Genomic DNA, 18,456 nt, shown 5'->3' with positions numbered 1-18,456 from the left:
TTATGTTTTGAGTTCACAAGCGACCTTCTCCTCAAGATCAAAGTGTAAAAGATCATTTGAGGACAATACGGCATGATTTAGTTAATCATTGCCCAATGCCACATTTGAAGACATGTTAAAAAGCATTGATATGCTAAGTTGTTGAAACTTCCGTGATTAGTAAGAATCAGGAAGACCCCTATGATTGATGTAAAGATCAGGGGGGGTGCGAACTTCAGGGTGAGTCTAGCACATACATACATGTCACTATCAAATGTGAAGGGTGCGTTGTACTCCTTTTCTCCTACGATCAAGGTTCAGTTTTTCTCCCACAGGGTTTTTGTGACTTGACGAGGTTTTTTGACGAGGCAACAGATCAGCACCATTGGCATATCAGCGCGCGACACAAGGGGGAGTGTTCTAGGATATTCTCTATGTGTGCCTTGGCCTTATGCCAATAGGATATGTAGTTAGACTAGATTTATGTATTCATATCCTTACCATATTGGTATTGTGTAATTCCCTATATAAAGGGCTCCTATCAATGAATAAGATGATGATTCTCTTGCTATCTCTTTATCTCTATCATTAATCCTTCATCATATCACTCATTTTGAATATGAGGTTCTTTTTTTTAATTTCGTTTTGCAAAATTCTTTTTTGATTTTAATTGTTTTATTAGTAATTTTATTATTTATTATAATAACCTTCAAATATTAAAATTATTTAAAAATTATATGTGGTCTAAGGGTATTCACGTATTTTCACATCTATTTTGGCTAACAAAGTCTGTTATAGATAAAATGAAATAAAATCATGCAATGGTCAACAACAGTGCATTATATGATATGAAACAAATAAATTTATAATGTCATTCCATGTTATGTATAGTCTATATGCAGTTCACACTTATTGTCTTATAGTGCACATGCACCTTCAATGTGTTTCCTTTCATTTTGGATTTTCAATTACATTTTTAGTGTGTTTTAAGACAATGACGACTGTCGGTGAGCCGTGGCGTGGTTGGTTAAGGTGGTTAACTAATAACTTTGACGTCATGGGTTTAAACCTCATTGACATATGTAGGGTGTGTGAGTTATTTAATAAAAAATTAAAAAAAAAAAAACACAATGACGACTTATTTTTGAGAAATTTTTCTAAACGAACCTAAAGAGTGTTTCGCAATAGATAACCGTGCGGCTGGTAATGAGACAACTATCAAGATATAAATGTCATAATCCTTCTTTTTCAAGCTTCCCTTGTTTTAGATTCTATCTCCGATTATTGATGGATAATTATTCCTTCATCCAAACTCACAAAGCACCGATGTAAATAGAAATTTTCGGTCTTTGAAGTTCTAAATAAAAGTCTGCAAAAGAAATGATACATAGTGGCTGCTATGTTATTAGCGGAGCAAGTAAGGGTAGCTTAGTACTATTAAGATCATGAAATGTCCCCAATGCGCTGACTCGTAGGGCTGAGAATGACGCAACGACTGCACATTAATATGGCACGCTTCACGTTGGAAGAATTAGTTAGTAGTTGCTGGCTTTCTGCCCAAGGTCGTCGGACAACACTATTTTATCTACACAGTACAAAAGTATTTACACCTTCCTTAAATCACTGTTTATGGTAAGTATTCACCATTTCAGCTACACAGTACAGAAGTATGTACACCTTCCTTAAATTACTGTTTATGGTAAGTATTAAAGATGCTGCCATTTAAGGTGGCTAGAAATGCCTAAAAATAATAATGGATAAGTATTTCCAAGTGGTTAAAAAAAAATAAAAAAATCTGCCTTCTCACAGATGATGCATTATTTGGGCAAAATAAAATTCGAGCACAAAATGTTCGATCAATCAATGATAATGAATTTATAAAAGATATTTTAGAAGATTAACAATTTCGACGCAAACACAAACGAATGTTGAGAATGTTAATAAATGACACGGCATGACAAAACATGATATACGATAAAGAATGTTGAGATTATGAGTTTGATACGATCACATGATATCTTAAAATTACAACTTCTTAACCGCTAGAAAAGAATTGCAAGCACAAGCGTCTAGCGCTAATAACAAAGAAGATGGGGTGCAAGTGTTGCACAGTACAGTATGAGGTTTTTACCGTTCAACGAAATTTATCCAAGTCCTGAAGAAACCAATAAACCTTGAGAGTTCCTTTGTTGGTCGAAATTTTCATGAATTTCTCAGAGAAAATGCTGTTTGAAACTGTGAAAAGAATCATACTTGGACTTGTTATTATATGAATCAACCTGCACGGCATTTGTTCCTGAAGAGAACAAAAGACTTTTGAGGACCATAAACCCATTTCAACCAACCACTGGTTGTCTTACGTAGCTTCTGACGTTTGAGATTTGAATCCCAGAACAATCAAAAAGCCAAAACATTGACTCCTGGCCTAAATTATTGACATGAAGAACCCTAATTTCTCATCAACATAATGACAATGACAAACAGAGAAAAAAAATGCCCGACTTCATGGCTTGCATGTATCATACATTCTCATTTTATTAATCATGGTCTATAATTTCCTATTAGACTTTTGCAGCATGGTTCAGAGGAAGGAATCACACAAGGTCCGGGTCAAGATCAGATGCTTGCTCACTTCAGCTTCATGTTGATTTCACTTCATGCAAGATAAGACAAGAGAAAGAGAGAAGGTGTTGATGTGAAGGATGATTGGAAAGGCTGCTTAAATGTAAAATCTAATATTTGTTCCACTCAGTTCTCATGAATTTCTTGAACAGATCATCTGGGACATATATAAGATTTCCATGTCAGGTTTATCACTATACAATGTATTCTGAAAGAACATGAAGACTAAGAAAGTCGACTTGAGAGTGAAGTCTCATTGTGCACTTTCCAACCTTAAGAACTAGTAATTAGTCTGATGTCTAATAGGATTCAGCAAAAAGTCTCACTACTAACAAGTTATATAGTCCTACTTATAAGTTGGAAGAACTAAAAGCTGAGACATATATTTAAACTATATGAGTTCCAATAGGTCTTAGACAGCAGCCATGTCAATCGGGTTTCCAGCAGACAAGAAATGTTTAGCCAAGCGAAAAACTGAAGACATCCTAGTAGATTGATATCATTGTTGTTAAATTCTGATGGGTCAATATCCTTCTTTCAACAATAGAAACTAGAAACTATTCTCTTCTATTAAGATTCAGTCTCCTAAGAGCAGTAAATGCATAAAAGAGAATATCAATATGTATATTGAAAAATGCAACTCTCGAAAAGACAAAGTATGTATCGATATCTCTACCAAACTAAAAAGTTCGCACGAATATCTCATAAATTGTATTAGAAGCATTTATACTACAGAACTCAGTAACATGGTGTTTCAACAGTGGAAAGCTCCTATCCTCATGCTAAACTAATCTTCAAATGATCAACAAGAAGACATTATGAAACAAGCAATCATCTACATTTGGCCTAAAGGCTGATCAAATGTAAAATCATATATTTGCTCTACTCAGCTCTCATGAATCTCTTGGACAGATCATTTGGGACATACGGAAGACTTCCAGGACAAGTTTTCAGCTATACTGTAACTGAACAACCAGTTGTCATGTCTACAAGTACTTAGCCAAATCTCACTACTAACAAGTTACTTAGTCTGACCTATAAGGCTATAAGTTGGTAAACCTAAAAAATCGAAATAAAAAGTAACATGAGACTTCCATTAGGTTTAAACTGTAGCTGTAGCCATGTCAATTGGGTTTCCAGCAGACACTAAATGTATAGCCAAGCCAAAAACTGAAGACGCACGACTAGAACAATGTCATTTCTGTTAAATACTGATAGTTCTCAACAACATTCTCTCAAAAAGAGAAACTACAACATATTCACACGATTTGACCCAGTGTCTAGTAAGATTCAGTTTCCTAAGGTGGGTAGAAAGCTCCTATCCTAATGCTAAAGTTAACCTTCAATCAACAAGAAGACATTATGAAACAACCAATCATCTACATTTGACCTAAAGTTAGCGGTACAACAAAACTCGATGAAGTTCAACCCTATCTAGAGATCAAAGAAACAAAAACAGACTTGCCATGAGAAAGTGTTTAAGAACCACATGTTTCTTGAGAATCAGACCATAACATCAGAGTGGCCAGAAGAGCCACTGTTGCAGTTTCCACACGGAGTCGATGCGGACCAAGACCAACAGAGATACATCCAGCTTTTATCAATTCATTCACCTCTTTTTCCGTGAAGTCTGAAGCAAGAGCACACCAAAATAAATCCACAATGATGAACATTCATATATAATCTCAGAATTAAACAGCGCAAATGTTATCTTATTATCTTATATGATACATTAATGAATGCAAAGGAGGCATGCATGCAATACAAGAATCAAAACCTACTGGCAATGAACACACACAATTGCATATTCTGACCATAAGCACCTCCTCCAACTTTAGTTACATTCCTTACCCAAAAAAGTAATACTACTCTAACTTGGGACACAATCTAAGATCCTTTAAGATGACGTATTCCTAAGAGACAACATTCTAAGACCGACGTATGCACTAGCCATAGTACCATGCTTGGTTATACAGTAACTGTCTTCTTAAAAGCCACAGAAACAGTTTGGTGTCCTGTGCAGTACGGACCTAGTAGTATTTGGAGACATGTGTTTATTTGTTTGTCAAAGAGACTAGGAAACCACAAATTTCAGTTCCTGATGCACTGGTTACACTATCGTAACAATCTATTAGTAAAGGTATTTTGCAACTTGTACTTGTGTGTTCAGGTTTTGACAGTTAACAAACCTTAATTAAAAATTCCAAATTACATATGTTACACACATGGTTACCTAGTGTCTTTCTCTATTTTCCAAATAATATATTGATTTTATTCTTCAAAGAATGGTTCATCAATGAAAACCCTTCCAAACGACCGCTTTGTTACCCGAGTTCCTCAATATAGGCCTAATCAATTGCCCATCAATCCCCAACTAAATCCTCCAATTTTGGGATACAAATGCAGCATTCGCAACAGAATCACATACAAATGTAGAGTGACTGTTTCCAGTCAGGTTTTTTGCATTTATGTTCCTGGGCATGAACATAACTAGATGAATAGAAAACTAATTACAGAATGCATACTTACCGCCTTCTGGTCCAACCACAATCAGTCCACTGGTCTCCCTTCCTGATGAAGTTAATGCAGTAACAAGAGAAGTAGCTTCTGCAACCGCCAAAAAAGATAGCTTGGACTGTGCAACCTAAGAATAAAATTATACACCTAGTTAAGAAGGGAAGGATATGAATAGTTGTGATCAACAAAACACCTGTCATCAATCAAAAGTTCAAAACAGAATCTCAAAGAGCTGATGAGCTGATTATTAAAATGGAACTACAACCCTCGGGTGGCAGAAAATAGCACACAAAATTTTTAAGACAAACAAAAAATAATCCTAATTACAAGCCCAAATTCAAATTATAGTAGCTATTAAGCTATTGTTATATAACCAGAACCAAGACAGTTGTCCAATTTAAAAAGTAGAACAAAATGGGAAAAGGAACTCACAAGAGGCAAAATACCATCGATTTTCATTGGGGGATTCAACACCATTTCATGGAGCCGTTGGCCTGTCACAGAAGTAGCCATGGGGACAAGTGAGATGACTAATGAGTGAAAAATATATAAATCCCAGACAGCGTAGAAGTTCAAGCTCCAAATAGCTTCCAATCATAACAGCTCATAAAATTACGTTCAATAGAAGACAAGTCTGTCAATGCATTTCGAGAATATCACCAGAGTTAAATATTTACATTGTTTAGCAGCTGCCATATTGACTCTCTGCAACCTATCCAGCCGATTTCCTGAGATAGAAGGAGACCGCTCCGTCAGCAGAGGAGTCACACTACCAGCCCCCAGCTCCTAAGACAGCAAAACCAAAATCCAAACTATCATCAGCAATAGCATTGATAATGAAACCACCTTAAAACATCATCTTTCAACAACCAAAACATACTGTGCATTTCTCAACAAGCCAATCAGCTCGACCGCCCTTTAAAGTACCTAAACAAGAGCACCATTTTAACATGTGATGAGACACCCCTCAAAGCCTTAAACAACTCTACCGAAAAACAGCACAAATCACTCACCAAAAGCTGCAAACACATGCCACTGCGTGCTCTGTGGGAGAACCACCTTTGGATCTTCCAATGCCATAAAATCTAACCCGGACCGGTCCACGGTCTGTATGACACCTTCCACCAAGCCTCCTTTCCCATTAAACAGCTCTACCCTTGCACACATTCATCCACACCACCACTAAATCCACAATTCCAAACAAAAAGAACCCTAATTTCCTAATACAAAATTGAAGCTTTTAATTTCACAATCATCATAAGATTGAAAATTGAGCACAACCCGATTCGAATTTGCTGAAGGTACCTATCGTTGGCGCGTAATCTCAAGACTTTGGTCATGTGCCAGAACTCATCGTCTTGTACACGAACTAGGCCTCCCTGTGTTACCCATTGAAATTTGAAACAGTTAAGCTCAAAATCTACAGTGACGAAGTGTGGGAGAGAAAGAGAGAGAGGGGAGTGCCTTGGAAGAAGGGAGGCGTTCGGAGAAGAAGCGAGGGAGGCCACCGCGGGACTGGTTGGAGTAATCTGAAGAAGAAGAAGAAGAAGAAGAAGAAGAGAATGCTCGGAAGGTTGTGAGGAACCTTAATGATGTGAAACGAGGTCGTATTGGTGCTAATAAGCTCTGCATTTTTCAGAGTCCTTTGGATTTGGTTTTGTTTTGATTTCGAATGTTTATGTAGGAAACGGCGGGTGGTGCTTCAACAGTTCAATGCTCTTGATGTGGTTGCTCGTAAACGACAATCGTACGACGGCCAACGACATCAAAGGAGGTGGGGTGAAGCTGGTCACCCAAGTTATTTCCGTGAAAAAATTTCACTTGAAAATGGATGATATGTTTTTCACTAGCAACGAAAATGGTCAATAGCCCTATGAAAGTAGAGTATGAGTGAGAAATTTATGTTAACGTGAGTCTCAATCCTAGTCTATTAGCAAGATGTATATTCTGTAATCAATTAGGATTATGTAAATCTTTCGGTGTAATTAGTTTCCTTCTAGGGTTAGAATTGTGCTTGTATATAAACCCGACTTGGGATTTGTTCAATACATAAAAAAATTCTCAACCTTTTGTGTTCTGTTTGACTTGGCATCAGAGCCTAAGTCGATCCTGGCAATCTTGGTAATCTGACCCTATTGTTTTCCGCTGCAAATTTGTTCTAAACCTGTCCCAATTTATCTGTTCAACGTGTCGAAGGAAGCTTTCGATTTCGTCGAATTCTGTCGTACTTGTTCTGTTCCTCTATCATCAAATCCTCTTTACAATGAATCTTGCAATCTTTGGTGATCAACCTGAATTTCCCGTGCACTTCAAATCCAGCCTACTCGTGGACCAGATCTTGCTAAGGTGCAGTGCTTCTATTATAAGGAGTTTGGACACTACAAGAACTCGTGTCCTAAGAAAACAAATCAAGGAGCTACCTATGATAAAAGCCGTGGTGGCAAGGCTGCCATTCAGTTGGTCCAAGAACTTGATTTCTATGGAGTAGCAGGAAAAGACCTCACCACAGGTATGTGTTCTCAGGAGAAAAGAGGTAAAATTGGTATTGCCTTAAAAATTTCTGACTTTACTGTAGTGATACATGGATAATTGATTCTGGTGCGTTTGATCATATGACATTTGATAAGTCTTTTTTTTTCAAGTCTGTCCCCATCTCCCATACATGAAGTGTCTAATGCAAATGAGGTGTCCTTCCCGGTCCTAGGTATAGGGTCAATTCAAGTTACTCCAACAATTGTGTTAAACAAAGTCTTTTATGTTCCCGCTCTATCACATCACTTATTGTCTATTTCTGAATTGAATTCACAAAACAAATGCTCTGTCACCGTTTTTCCTATGTATGTTATCTTCCAGGACCTGTCATCTCAGGCGATAATAGGCAAGGGGGATCTGTGGGGGAGGCTGTTTCACTTGGATTGCATGTACAGCGGGGAAGCAAGAGCACCGTCACCAACCGTTGCCCTGACATTGAGTTCTGATTGAGTAAAAGAAATTTGGCTATGGCATCGCCGAATGGGTCATCCATCTTTTGGAGTCATGAAGAAGTCGATGCCATCTTTGTTTTTTGGAATAAAAGAGGCAAGTCTCCATTGTGAAACTTGTGTTTTTGCTAAGAGTCATAAGTCCAGTTATTCTCCTAGTTTTTCTTCTAGTTCTGCACCATTCGAGTTGATTCATTCTGATGTATGGGGGCCTTTGAAGAATTGACATTGACATGAATGAAGTACTTTGTTTTGTTTATTGATGACTTTACAATATTAACTTGGGTTGTGTTATTTAAAAACAGGGATGCTGTGTTTTCGGCTTTCACCGCTTTTCATAGTCTTATCCAAACTCAGTATGATGCTTGTGTGAAGATACACTACCAGGACAAGCACTTTAGCCGACGAAAAAGTTTCGTCGGCCTGTTAGCCTAATTCGTCGGCTAAGATTTCGTCGGGAAAAGGTCGTCGGCGATGACTTTAGCTGACGAAAAAAGAAGAGGTCGTCGGCTATAGTCCCACAGTTTAGCCGACGAAAAACATGTCGTCGGTTTTTTTCCCAGACTTTAGCCGACGAAACAATTAAGATATTCGTCGGCTAAACCTTATAAAAAAAAATTTAAAAAAATAACTATAGCCGACGAAATATAGTATGTTTCGTCGGCTAAACCTTATAAAAAAATTAAAAAAATAACTATAGCCGACGAAACATGCCATATTTCGTCGGCTAAACCTTATAAAAAAAATTAAAAAATACTATAGCCGACGAATATAGTATTTAAATATCGTCGGCTAAAGTTGTTAGTTTTTGAAAAAAAAAACTGCAGAAACTTTCGGCCACCTTCAATCACCACCAAAATTTGACAGAATCTTGCTCTCAACATTTCGAACAACTTTCTAGAAGAAGTCGAAGCCCAATTCTAAGCCTAAACAGGTCAATTGAATCAAAATATAGAAATCCCCAATTTTAAACCCTAAAAACTTCAAATCTTCGATTCTCCTCATACACACCGAATCGAGCTACCAAATTCTAGGAGAATGTAGTACTAATCAAACTCAACTTATCCATATATAGAACTCACCAAATGGTGACCTGAGGAAGGAGAAATTCGATCGACACCGAATCCGAACCGGCGGAGTTTTGGAGCTCGATATATCCCTCATGGCGGCGCCACTCGATGCACCACCTGTCCAGCAATGAAGTAGAGACGACGGCGAAGTTTTTGGGACAAGTGTGGCGGTCTCCGGTGGCTTGACGGTGGAGCTAGGCCGAGAAGAAAATCTGGCAGGCGAAACAGACTTCTTACCATCCACTTTCGGTAAAAATCCTATATAAAGAACTTTAGCTGACGAAAATAAAGAATTTCGTCCGCTAAAGTCCTTTGAAAATTTTCCTCCAAATTTGGTTTACCGCCCAAAAATTTTTGACCTTAGCCGATGACTTTTTTAATATCTCGTCGGCTAAAGTCTATAAATTCACGAAAACGCTCATATCTCCCTCTATATTACGTAGTTTGGTCAAACCTTCCACACGAAAAACTTTCACATAGATGAGACGCAACCGCCTATATAAAAATTTTGAGACATTTACCTTCCGACGATAGGGCTCCCCATAGGGAATAATAACGGTAAATAGGGTTGACCGCTACTATCGGCACCAAGACTTTACCTGATTTACGTGATTTTTGAACCATAGCTGTATTTCACCATTCTGAACAGATCTTATTTCATGAGATTTTTGATAATTTTGCTTCCTATGTAGAGTTGATTCACAAAGTTGTATAACCTACTAAACAAGTTATACAACATTAGTAGACACGTTGTGATTCCGATGACTAAAATTCACAAACCAAAATTCGACCATCAGATATGATCATTATGACGAAAGATGTCTATGGTAAAAAATTCAACTAGATCCAACAACGTTAAGGGCTCGATCGAAATGGTCAACCATAATCCATCGTCACTTATTACACGAAAACGCTCATATCTCCATCTATATTACGTAGTTTGGTCAAACCTTCCACACAAAAAACTCTCACGTAGATGAGACGCAACTGTCCATATAAAAATTTTGAGACATTTACCTTCCGACGATAGGGCTCCCCATAGGGAATAATAACTGTAAATAGTACACGTGATTCCGATGACTAAAATTTACAAACCAAAATTCGACAGTCAGATATGATCATTATGACGAAAGATTTCTATGGTAAAAAATTCAACTGGATTCGACAACGTTAAGGGCTCGATCGAAACGGTCAACTCTAATCGGAAATAAGAAAACTGCATTTTGAAGCCCTAAACGGACTCGGATGGCCAAAAAGGCCCATATATCATGGCATAGCGATGAGTTTGACTCGTAGGGCCGTTACGCTTCCGGAAAGGTATCACAATAGTCAATCGGACACCAAACGCCAAATCTGCAGCATAGTGAATAATAAGGGTAAATTGCATTGACCGCAACTATCGGCACCGAGACTTTACCGGAATACCGTGATTTTTCAACCGTAGACGTATTTCATCATTCTGGTCATATCTTATTTCACGACTTTTTTGCGTTTGAAGGTTCTACGTACAGTTTTTTTTTCCCAGATGAGTTGTTGTCCAGATCTGTAAATATAAGGCACTTTAGCCGACGAAATTATATTTTTTGTCGGCTAAACTTTTAAAAATTTGGTCGGCTAAAGTTCACAGACTATAACCTACGAAATAAATTATTCAGACGACGAAATTTTAATTTCGTCGGCTAAATTTGATCAAAGCCGACGAAAATTTAAATTAGCCGACGAAGGAAAATTTCGTCGGCTAAAGTCCATCTTAGCCGACGAAAAAATAATTCGTCAGCCTGGTTTTTTTATTTTCGTCGGCTAAAGCCTTTCTTCTGGTAGTGATATTTCGATCTGACAATGGAGGAGAGTTTGTTAACCACTCTTTCCGAGACTATTTTCAGCAACATGGAATTGTTCATTAGACTACTTGTCCTCAGACACCAGAACAGAATGGGGTATCTGAGAGGAAAAATCGACACCTCTTGGATATTGGAAGAGCTCTCTTACTCAGTGCCAATCTACCTAAATATCTCTGGGGTGAAGCTGTGTTGTGTGCCTCTCACCTTATCAACCGTCTACCATCTACAGCTCTTCAGAATCGAGTTCCCGTTGAGGTATTGTCTGAACATGTTACTATTCCATCTCTCAACAAACTTCCTGCTCGTGTCTTTGGTTGTGTGGCCTATGTTCATCTTTACAAAAATCAGAGATCTAAGTTGGAGGCTCATTCCCTTAAGTGTGTGTTTGTTGGATACAGATCCCATCAGAAAGGATATAAGTGCTACCATCCTCTGTCTCAACGATTTTATGTCACCATGGATGTCACATTTATTGAAGACATGTGCTATTTTTCTCCTACGGTATCTCTGAGTGAGAAGCATGTTTTTTATGAAGATCAATTTGGAGAACTAGAAGATTGTGTAATTGTTGACAGTAACCCTGCTGAAAAGGATCTTCGGCCTGTCACCGACTAGATCCAAAAAGAGATAATACTCTGGAACCTCAAAAAGTGGTTCAATCTGTTGAACATGCCCAAGTTGAGGTGTCTGTTCCTTGTTCTGAATGTGTTCGACATGACGAACAACTGTCCGACACGTCGAAAAGAGGAGAATTGAATAGTAATCAGCCGCCAGTTGTTGAAGATGTACATGCAAGTTCAGTCTCTCCCCCTACATCAACGATCTCTCCTGGCTTGTCATCACCTGAGGTATGTGGAAGCTACAACAGTCTGGGCCGGGAGGGAGACGTTCCACAGAAGGCCAAATAAACAGACCTCAATAGTATATTTGTCCCACATCAAATAACAGGTAAGATATAAGTCAACGCGGGGCTATAAATACAATGCTGAATTCAACCAAAATGGTAAGAAATCTCCTAGCATTAAATACTCTACCTATCACATAACTGACTTAATCATCGGAGAGAGAAAGACCGGAAAGTCCCGGTCAATCTCCTCTTGCAGGTATCTAGTCAATGGCAATCAAAGAGCAGAGATCACGTCAAAGAGCTTCTACGAGGTCTACGGGATCTTGCAGAAACAATTGGCGCCGTCTATGGGAAGCCTTACGAAAAGCCAGCGAGTCTCGATGGCTGAGTCAAGTGAACTAATAGAAGGGAGCAAGACAATGTTGGAAGACCATCGCGATCTCTGTGAAGAGAGGACACCAAAACCACTGCTCGGAATGAAGGATCGAGTGAGAGGCTGGAATGTGAACCCATTGGGAATGACCGGGAAAGGACCCCAGACGGAACAGTGCACGATCTCACGCAGGAGGAAGTGGAGGATATGGTTGAAAGGCTGAGGACGGACGTGGCATTTTTGGAGAGAGAGAGGACCTAAGATCGCTTAGAGGCAGCAGTTCGAGAGAAAAAATTGGAACGAGATAACATTATAATGAGCGCGTTGACGCGAAGGTTAGAGAGTGACTAGGAGATCGAGCGAGCGGCAGCCACCCTTAGAGAGCAACATGAAGAGGGTCGGGGATCCCCCGTGACGCTGCCTGCAGCCCATAGAACAGTCCATGTTGGGGTCAATCTGTTCCCGGAAAGCATGGACGGAGAGGGCCTGCCACCGCTCCCAACGGGAGTAGAGGCGGCCCTGATGGCCATACGGGATAGTGTGGTGAATCTGACCACGAGAGTAAACGAAGCAGAAAGACGAGTGGCACATAACCCGCCTAGTATGAGATTCGAGAAAGAGGGGACCATTCACAAATATCATCACGCAGACCTTGCGCTCTCATGTGGCTAAGCCGCTGAAGTTGAGCTATGGGGGCGAAGGGGACCTGCATCTCTTCCTGGATAGTTTCAAGTCCCATACTAACGCTAAAGGCTACTCGGACGCCATGTGTTGCAACATGTTCCATGAGACACTGTCAGGAGAGACACTGAATTGGTTTTACGAGCTCCCAGCCGAATCGATAGACAGTTTCAGGCAACTGGTGGATAGGTTTGTGAACTGTTTCATATTGCGTACGGATGGGCAGAGCACCGCCCAGCTGTTCAAAGTGAAACAAGGACACGGTGAAGGGCTGAAGGCCTTCGTGAATTGCTGGCAGGGAGCCACCGCTAAGATGAGAAATTTCAACAAGAAGGTGGCTGAAGAAGCATTTGTTCAAGCCTTGTTGCCCGGGAAATTCATGTATGCCGTAAAGATTGAAAACCCGCGGGATTACGACGAATTGATGGAGATGGCAATCAGGCATGCCCAAGCAGACCATGATACGTACAGGGATCAATATGCCGACAAGAGAAATAAGGATAGGAGGTCCGAGTCCTAGGGGCAAACCATCCAAGAAGTAAGAACGTGGAAAGGGGATCAAGAGAGACAAGGTTTCACCCCTAGCAAAAGGTATAAAGAGGGAGGTAGGAAGCATGCCAAGCAGGTGGAAGGCCCGCGGGGAAAAGGCAAAGGGGGTTATCAGGACGGCGGGTTCAAAGCAACGGCTCCTGCAGCTAGAGAAAACTTCATTAACCTAAAGGCAACTCCCGAGGTAGTATGGAACGAGAACAAGGGTGTAATCCTAGGGCCCCCGATGAGGAAGTTCCTGCCATCCAAACTGACAAGGGAGGACACCGGGAAGTACTGCGGGTATCACGGAGAGGCCACGCATGTAATTAACAACTGTGTAGAGCTCAAGAAGGCGATCGAGGGCCAGCTAAAAGAGGGGAAACTTCAGCGGTACGTATCGGGTCAGCAGAAGGAGGCGGGGGTTCCGGTATACGGGACGATCAACACTATACGCGGGGGAGCATGGTTAGACCGTAGGAGTAACAAAGCAAAGAAACAATGCGCCGGGATCAAAGAAGGTCGAGAAATATTCACCTTCGGTAGCTGCAACAATCAGCTTGTCAACGTGAGCTGGAGATCAGTGACATTTGAGGAAGGAGAAGAGCAAGGAATCAAGCACCCCCACGAGGACCCGTTCCTAGTCATCGCGCAGCTGGATCATTACCTATGCAAGAAGATCCTAATTGACACCAGGGCATCGGTGAATGTACTATTTAGAAACGCATGGCAAGCATTGAGAAGATGGAACAACAAGCTAACGCAGGACAATGAGCCATTGATAAGCTTCTCCGGGGATGTAGTGCAGCCTCTGGGCTCAGATCATATTCCCGTGATCCTTGAGGGCATAGAGGGGAACACGTTGACAACATAGATAGATTTCATAGTCGTCGACTGTGACTCGTCCTACAATGGGATATTGGGGAGGCCAACCCTGTGGAAGGTGAAAGCTTTCATTGTTGGGCACATGCTGTTGATGAAATTACCCTCCCCTGCGGGTATGTGACCATCTGGGGGGATCAACTAGCAGCGAGAGGATGCTTCGCCATCGACCAAGATAATGGAAGGAGAAGGGCAGAAGTGTTAGTTTCAGGGAACCCGGTGACCCTTGTGACGGATGCCTATGAGGATCCGAGGATTAATGCCGCAACCGAGGGAACCGAAGCCGAGAGGCCGGGATCTATCAAGGAAACGGAGTTGATCTGCATCTCGGATGAGTTCCCAGCAGGAACAGCAAGAATAGGGACAGGGTTCCCTCCCGAAGTGAGGGAGGAGCTTAAGTACTTTCTAAAAGCCAATAGCAAGGCATTTGCCTGGTCATATGCAGATGTCCCCGGGATCTCGAAAGACATAGTGACACACCGGTTGGGAATCCGAAAAGGCGGCCCCCAGTGAGGCAAAAACGCAGGTCGTTTGACTTGGCAAAATATGATATCATCAAAGGGGAGGTACAGAGGCTGTTTGACATCTAATTCATCAAGAAAGCCAAATACCTGCAGTGGTTGGCCAACGTGATCATGGTCCCCAAGAAAGCAGTGGGGCACTGGAGGATGTGTGTGGATTATACTAGCCTTAACAAGGCTTGCCCCAAGGACAGCTTCCCTTTGCCATGAATAGACCAACTCGTTGATTCCACCACTGGGTTCGAAATGCTAAGCTTCATGGATGCATATGCAGGCTACAATCAAATAATGATGGACACAGCAGACGAAGAGCACACTGCGTTCACCACCGACAAAGGAGTGTATTATTACAAGAGGATGCCGTTCAGTTTGAAGAACGCGGGAACAACCTACCAACGCCTTATGAACAAGATGTTTGCTAAGCAGCTGGGAGTAACCATGGAGGTGCACGTGGATGACATGTTGGTGAAAAGTCTTACCGCGGTCAAACATGTAAGCGACTTGCAAGCAGTCTTTGACATTATCCTAACGTACAGCATGAGGCTAAATCCAGACAAGTGCTTGTTTGGAGTTGTTAAAGGGATGTTCCTGGGCCACGTGATCAGCAGGCAAGGGATCGAAGCGAACCCGGAGAAAGTCCAGGCTATACTGGATATGGAGGTCCCAAGGATCAAGAGTGATGTGCAGTCCCTGACGGGCAAGATAGCGGCCCTCGCTAGGTTTGTCTTTTGACTCACGGACAAGTGTGCCCCGTTCTTTAAACTGTTGAAGAGTCAGCACTGCAAGCTAATCAATTGGGGACCCGAGCAGGAGGCTTTCAGGAAAATCAAAGAGTATCTGGCATTGGTACCAATGCTTTCAAAGCCGATTCCCGGAGAAATGTTATACCTTTATTTAGCTGCGTCAGATACAGTAGTAAGCTCAGCCCTGATTAGGAAAGATGATGTCATTGAGCTCCCTGTGTATTACGTGGGCAAAGGTTACACTTTGGCAGAAAGTAGGTACCCGGACCTTGAAAAGTTGGCTCTGGCACTCATTGTAACTGCCCGAAAGCTACGACACTACTTCCAAGCGCATTCTATCACCTTATTCACCAACTGCCCTCTCCGGCACGTTCCCCAGAAACCAGAGGCGAGCGAGAGATTGGCCAAATGGGCGATAGAGTTGGGTGAGTTCGACATACACTACATGCCAAGAGTAGCCATCAAAAGGCAAGCGGCTGCAGATTTCATCTCGGAGCTAACCCCCATGAAGGAACACGAGGAGTACCCTGAGATTGAGAATGAGGTAACGGTGGCCCCCCGGAGTGTTGAGCCGGGTTGGAAGTTGTACGTAGATGGCTCTGTAACTAAAGATAAGAGTGGAGCGGGAATAATACTGGTCAGCCCGGACGAGTTCAAATACAAGTACGCCTTGGAGTTCAAATTCTCCACATCCAACAACGCGGCCGAGTACGAAGCATTGATCAGGGGACTGCAGCTGGCACAAGAGATAGGGGTCAAGAGTGTGCAGGTATTCAGCGACTCACAGCTAGTGGTGAACCAGGTCAGCGGCACCTTTGAGGCCAAGGAACCGCATCTGAACTCCTATCAGGTATTGGCAAAGGCTTTCCTGAGCAGGTTTGAATCTGCAACGGTCACTCAGATCCCCAGGAAGGAAAATAGTAACGCTCATGCGTTAGCAAGACTTGCCACTGGCACCCGTCAAAAAGGGCGCAAGAAGGTCAAGGTCGAGATCCTGGATAGGCCCAGCATCAGCAAAACGATCTCGGAGATATTCGCCATCACCGTTGGCCCCAGGGAGCCCACGTGGATGGACCCTATCATCGAGTTCCTTAAAGAGGGGGTTCGCCCAGAGAATATGTCACATCCCAACCCGTAAATTTTTACCTTATTTACTAGCTTGGTATTTAATAAGAATTTTACCGTCTCCGTCAATGAGGTTATAGTTTATTTGGTCTCTAGAGGGGTTTTAAGGGACGATTATTTCGGAGGATTATTCGTAGGAGAAAAATGTAACGACGGTAAAAATGATAATTTTGGCTAGTAAAAGGTAATTTTTATTGGGGTGTTTATTTTGTGGTGTTATTTTGATGTTGGGTTTAAATGATTTGGGATGGTGGAACCGGTTGGAAAGCCCAACCCATTTTCTTTTCTCCCTCTCCCGGACTCTCTCCCTCTCCCCCGAGTTGTCCTCGACCCGTCCCCGACCCGCCGGCTTGCAACAGCTCGTCCGGCCCATCGTTCGCCGCAGCACCGGTCCCAAACAGTCGGCCGTCGACCTAGCTTCCTTCCTGGACCGGTGAGAGGCTCCCTAGCGCCGCCGTGAGAGAGATATCGGGCCCGAAAGGTCCGACTGCCCAAAGTCCTCCATCGCCGGAACTTCCTCCTCCGGCCACCAATCCGAGCAAGCTTTATATGGTTTTAAAGGTCTTCAACCCAGTGGCCTTCCCCTAAAAGAACTCACTCCGGTTCGCTTCAGGTGAGGAGAAATATGGAGTTGAAATTTCTAGGGCTCTTTTGCTATTTTTAGTCAATTACCCTAGTTAGGCTTGGAATTGATGTTTGTGCTAGTTAGGAAAGTTGAAGAGGGGGGTTGAGAGGAAGATGCTGTCAAAATTTCATAGGCATTGGAGGTTGCTGGAGTCGACCTCCGGCCGTCGCTGTTTGGGAGATTTTTATGGTTTTAAATGTAGAATATTAAAGGGAGTTTATTCATGTGAATTATGGAAGTTTTGGATGGGTTTGTGAATTTTCGAAGTTTGGTAATTTTGACGGATTAATAAGGTAGAATCTGGCCGTTGGATTAAAGTCGTATAATATGTGGAAGGGTGTAGTTAAGGCTGCTGGTTTTAGTGTTGAGGTGTGGACCGTATCAAAGTTAGGCAATGATGAGCGTGAGTATGGCTCTCGGTTAATTTTGCCTATTTTGTTTAAATATTGGATTTTTAGTTGGGAAATTAATTTTACATTTGGAAACAGGACGTGAGGAGGCTCAAGCAGAAGAGACCTCGGATCGACATCAGGCTTAGGCCTAAAGTTGTGAGTGGACTTTTGTTTTAAATAATGTGCATGCAAAATAATTTATGTTGTTGGAGAATAACCAAAATTGAGAATTTCGGTGAGTATATATATATATATATATATATATCCATATTTGGATGATTATGATAATAATATGTATATGAAGAAATGCTAGCTAGCTATACGTGTTTTTCCACCATACTGAGGTAAAAATTCCATTATGGTACGACGTGAGCGTTAGACGTAATCGTCGTAGCCCTATATAAATATAAAAATTTAAATAGGGGATATGCGCGTATATATATATTCACCGTCTTTTCCACCATAATGAGGTAAAATGTTATTATGGTGCGACGTGAGCGTTAGACGCAAACATCGTAGCCTTGTATGAATTTTCTATTTGTCTTTGTTGTTTCAAGAAAATTCATACAAGGGATATGACGAATGTAATACATACATATTTTATTTTAGCCTGAGAGGCTCTTATTTTTATGAAGTGTTGGGACTAGCGCGGCTAGTCACGTTTCGGTAATTTTTAAAAGCTTTTGAGCTTGTTGCATGCCGTTAATTGTTTTTCCACAGAAGTTAAAT

The 18,456-nt window shown here is 41.5% G+C and overlaps 2 protein-coding genes across 2 annotated transcripts; one reads left to right on the top strand and one right to left on the bottom strand.

Moving 5' to 3' along the window:
* Positions 1–3,792: 3,792 nt before the first annotated feature.
* On the bottom strand, positions 3,793–6,750 carry LOC101304836 (ribosomal RNA small subunit methyltransferase E-like). Its single transcript, XM_004292055.1, has 8 exons — positions 6,583–6,750; positions 6,424–6,497; positions 6,132–6,274; positions 5,999–6,045; positions 5,796–5,904; positions 5,551–5,612; positions 5,131–5,245; positions 3,793–4,231 (listed from the first exon to the last, which is right to left on the bottom strand). Exons 1-8 carry the CDS (start codon positions 6,748–6,750, stop codon positions 4,080–4,082), a joined length of 870 nt encoding a protein of 289 aa, XP_004292103.1. The 3' UTR covers positions 3,793–4,079.
* Positions 6,751–15,694: 8,944 nt separating this feature from the next.
* Positions 15,695–16,723, top strand: LOC101304540. Its single transcript, XM_004292054.1, has one exon. The coding sequence runs from the start codon at positions 15,695–15,697 to the stop codon at positions 16,721–16,723; it is 1,029 nt and encodes a 342-aa protein (XP_004292102.1).
* The last annotated feature ends 1,733 nt before the right edge of the window (positions 16,724–18,456 follow it).

Source organism: Fragaria vesca, linkage group LG2 (genome assembly GCF_000184155.1).
Source record: "Fragaria vesca subsp. vesca linkage group LG2, FraVesHawaii_1.0, whole genome shotgun sequence".
In the NCBI taxonomy this organism is placed as follows: Eukaryota; Viridiplantae; Streptophyta; class Magnoliopsida; order Rosales; family Rosaceae; genus Fragaria; species Fragaria vesca.
This window is presented reverse-complemented; position numbering and strand designations above follow the sequence as displayed.

Excerpts from the sequence above, each read along its gene's own strand:
- LOC101304836 (XM_004292055.1), bottom strand. The coding sequence starts at position 6,750 with ATGCAGAGCTTATTAGCACCAATACGACCTCGTTTCACATCATTAAGG. Across the intron at positions 6,275-6,423 it reads AGATTACGCGCCAACGATAG|GGTAGAGCTGTTTAATGGGA; the intron begins GTACCTTCAGCA and ends AATGTGTGCAAG. Across the intron at positions 5,905-5,998 it reads GGCTTGTTGAGAAATGCACA|GAGCTGGGGGCTGGTAGTGT; the intron begins GTATGTTTTGGT and ends TTGCTGTCTTAG.
- LOC101304540 (XM_004292054.1), top strand. The coding sequence starts at position 15,695 with ATGCTTTCAAAGCCGATTCCCGGAGAAATGTTATACCTTTATTTAGCT.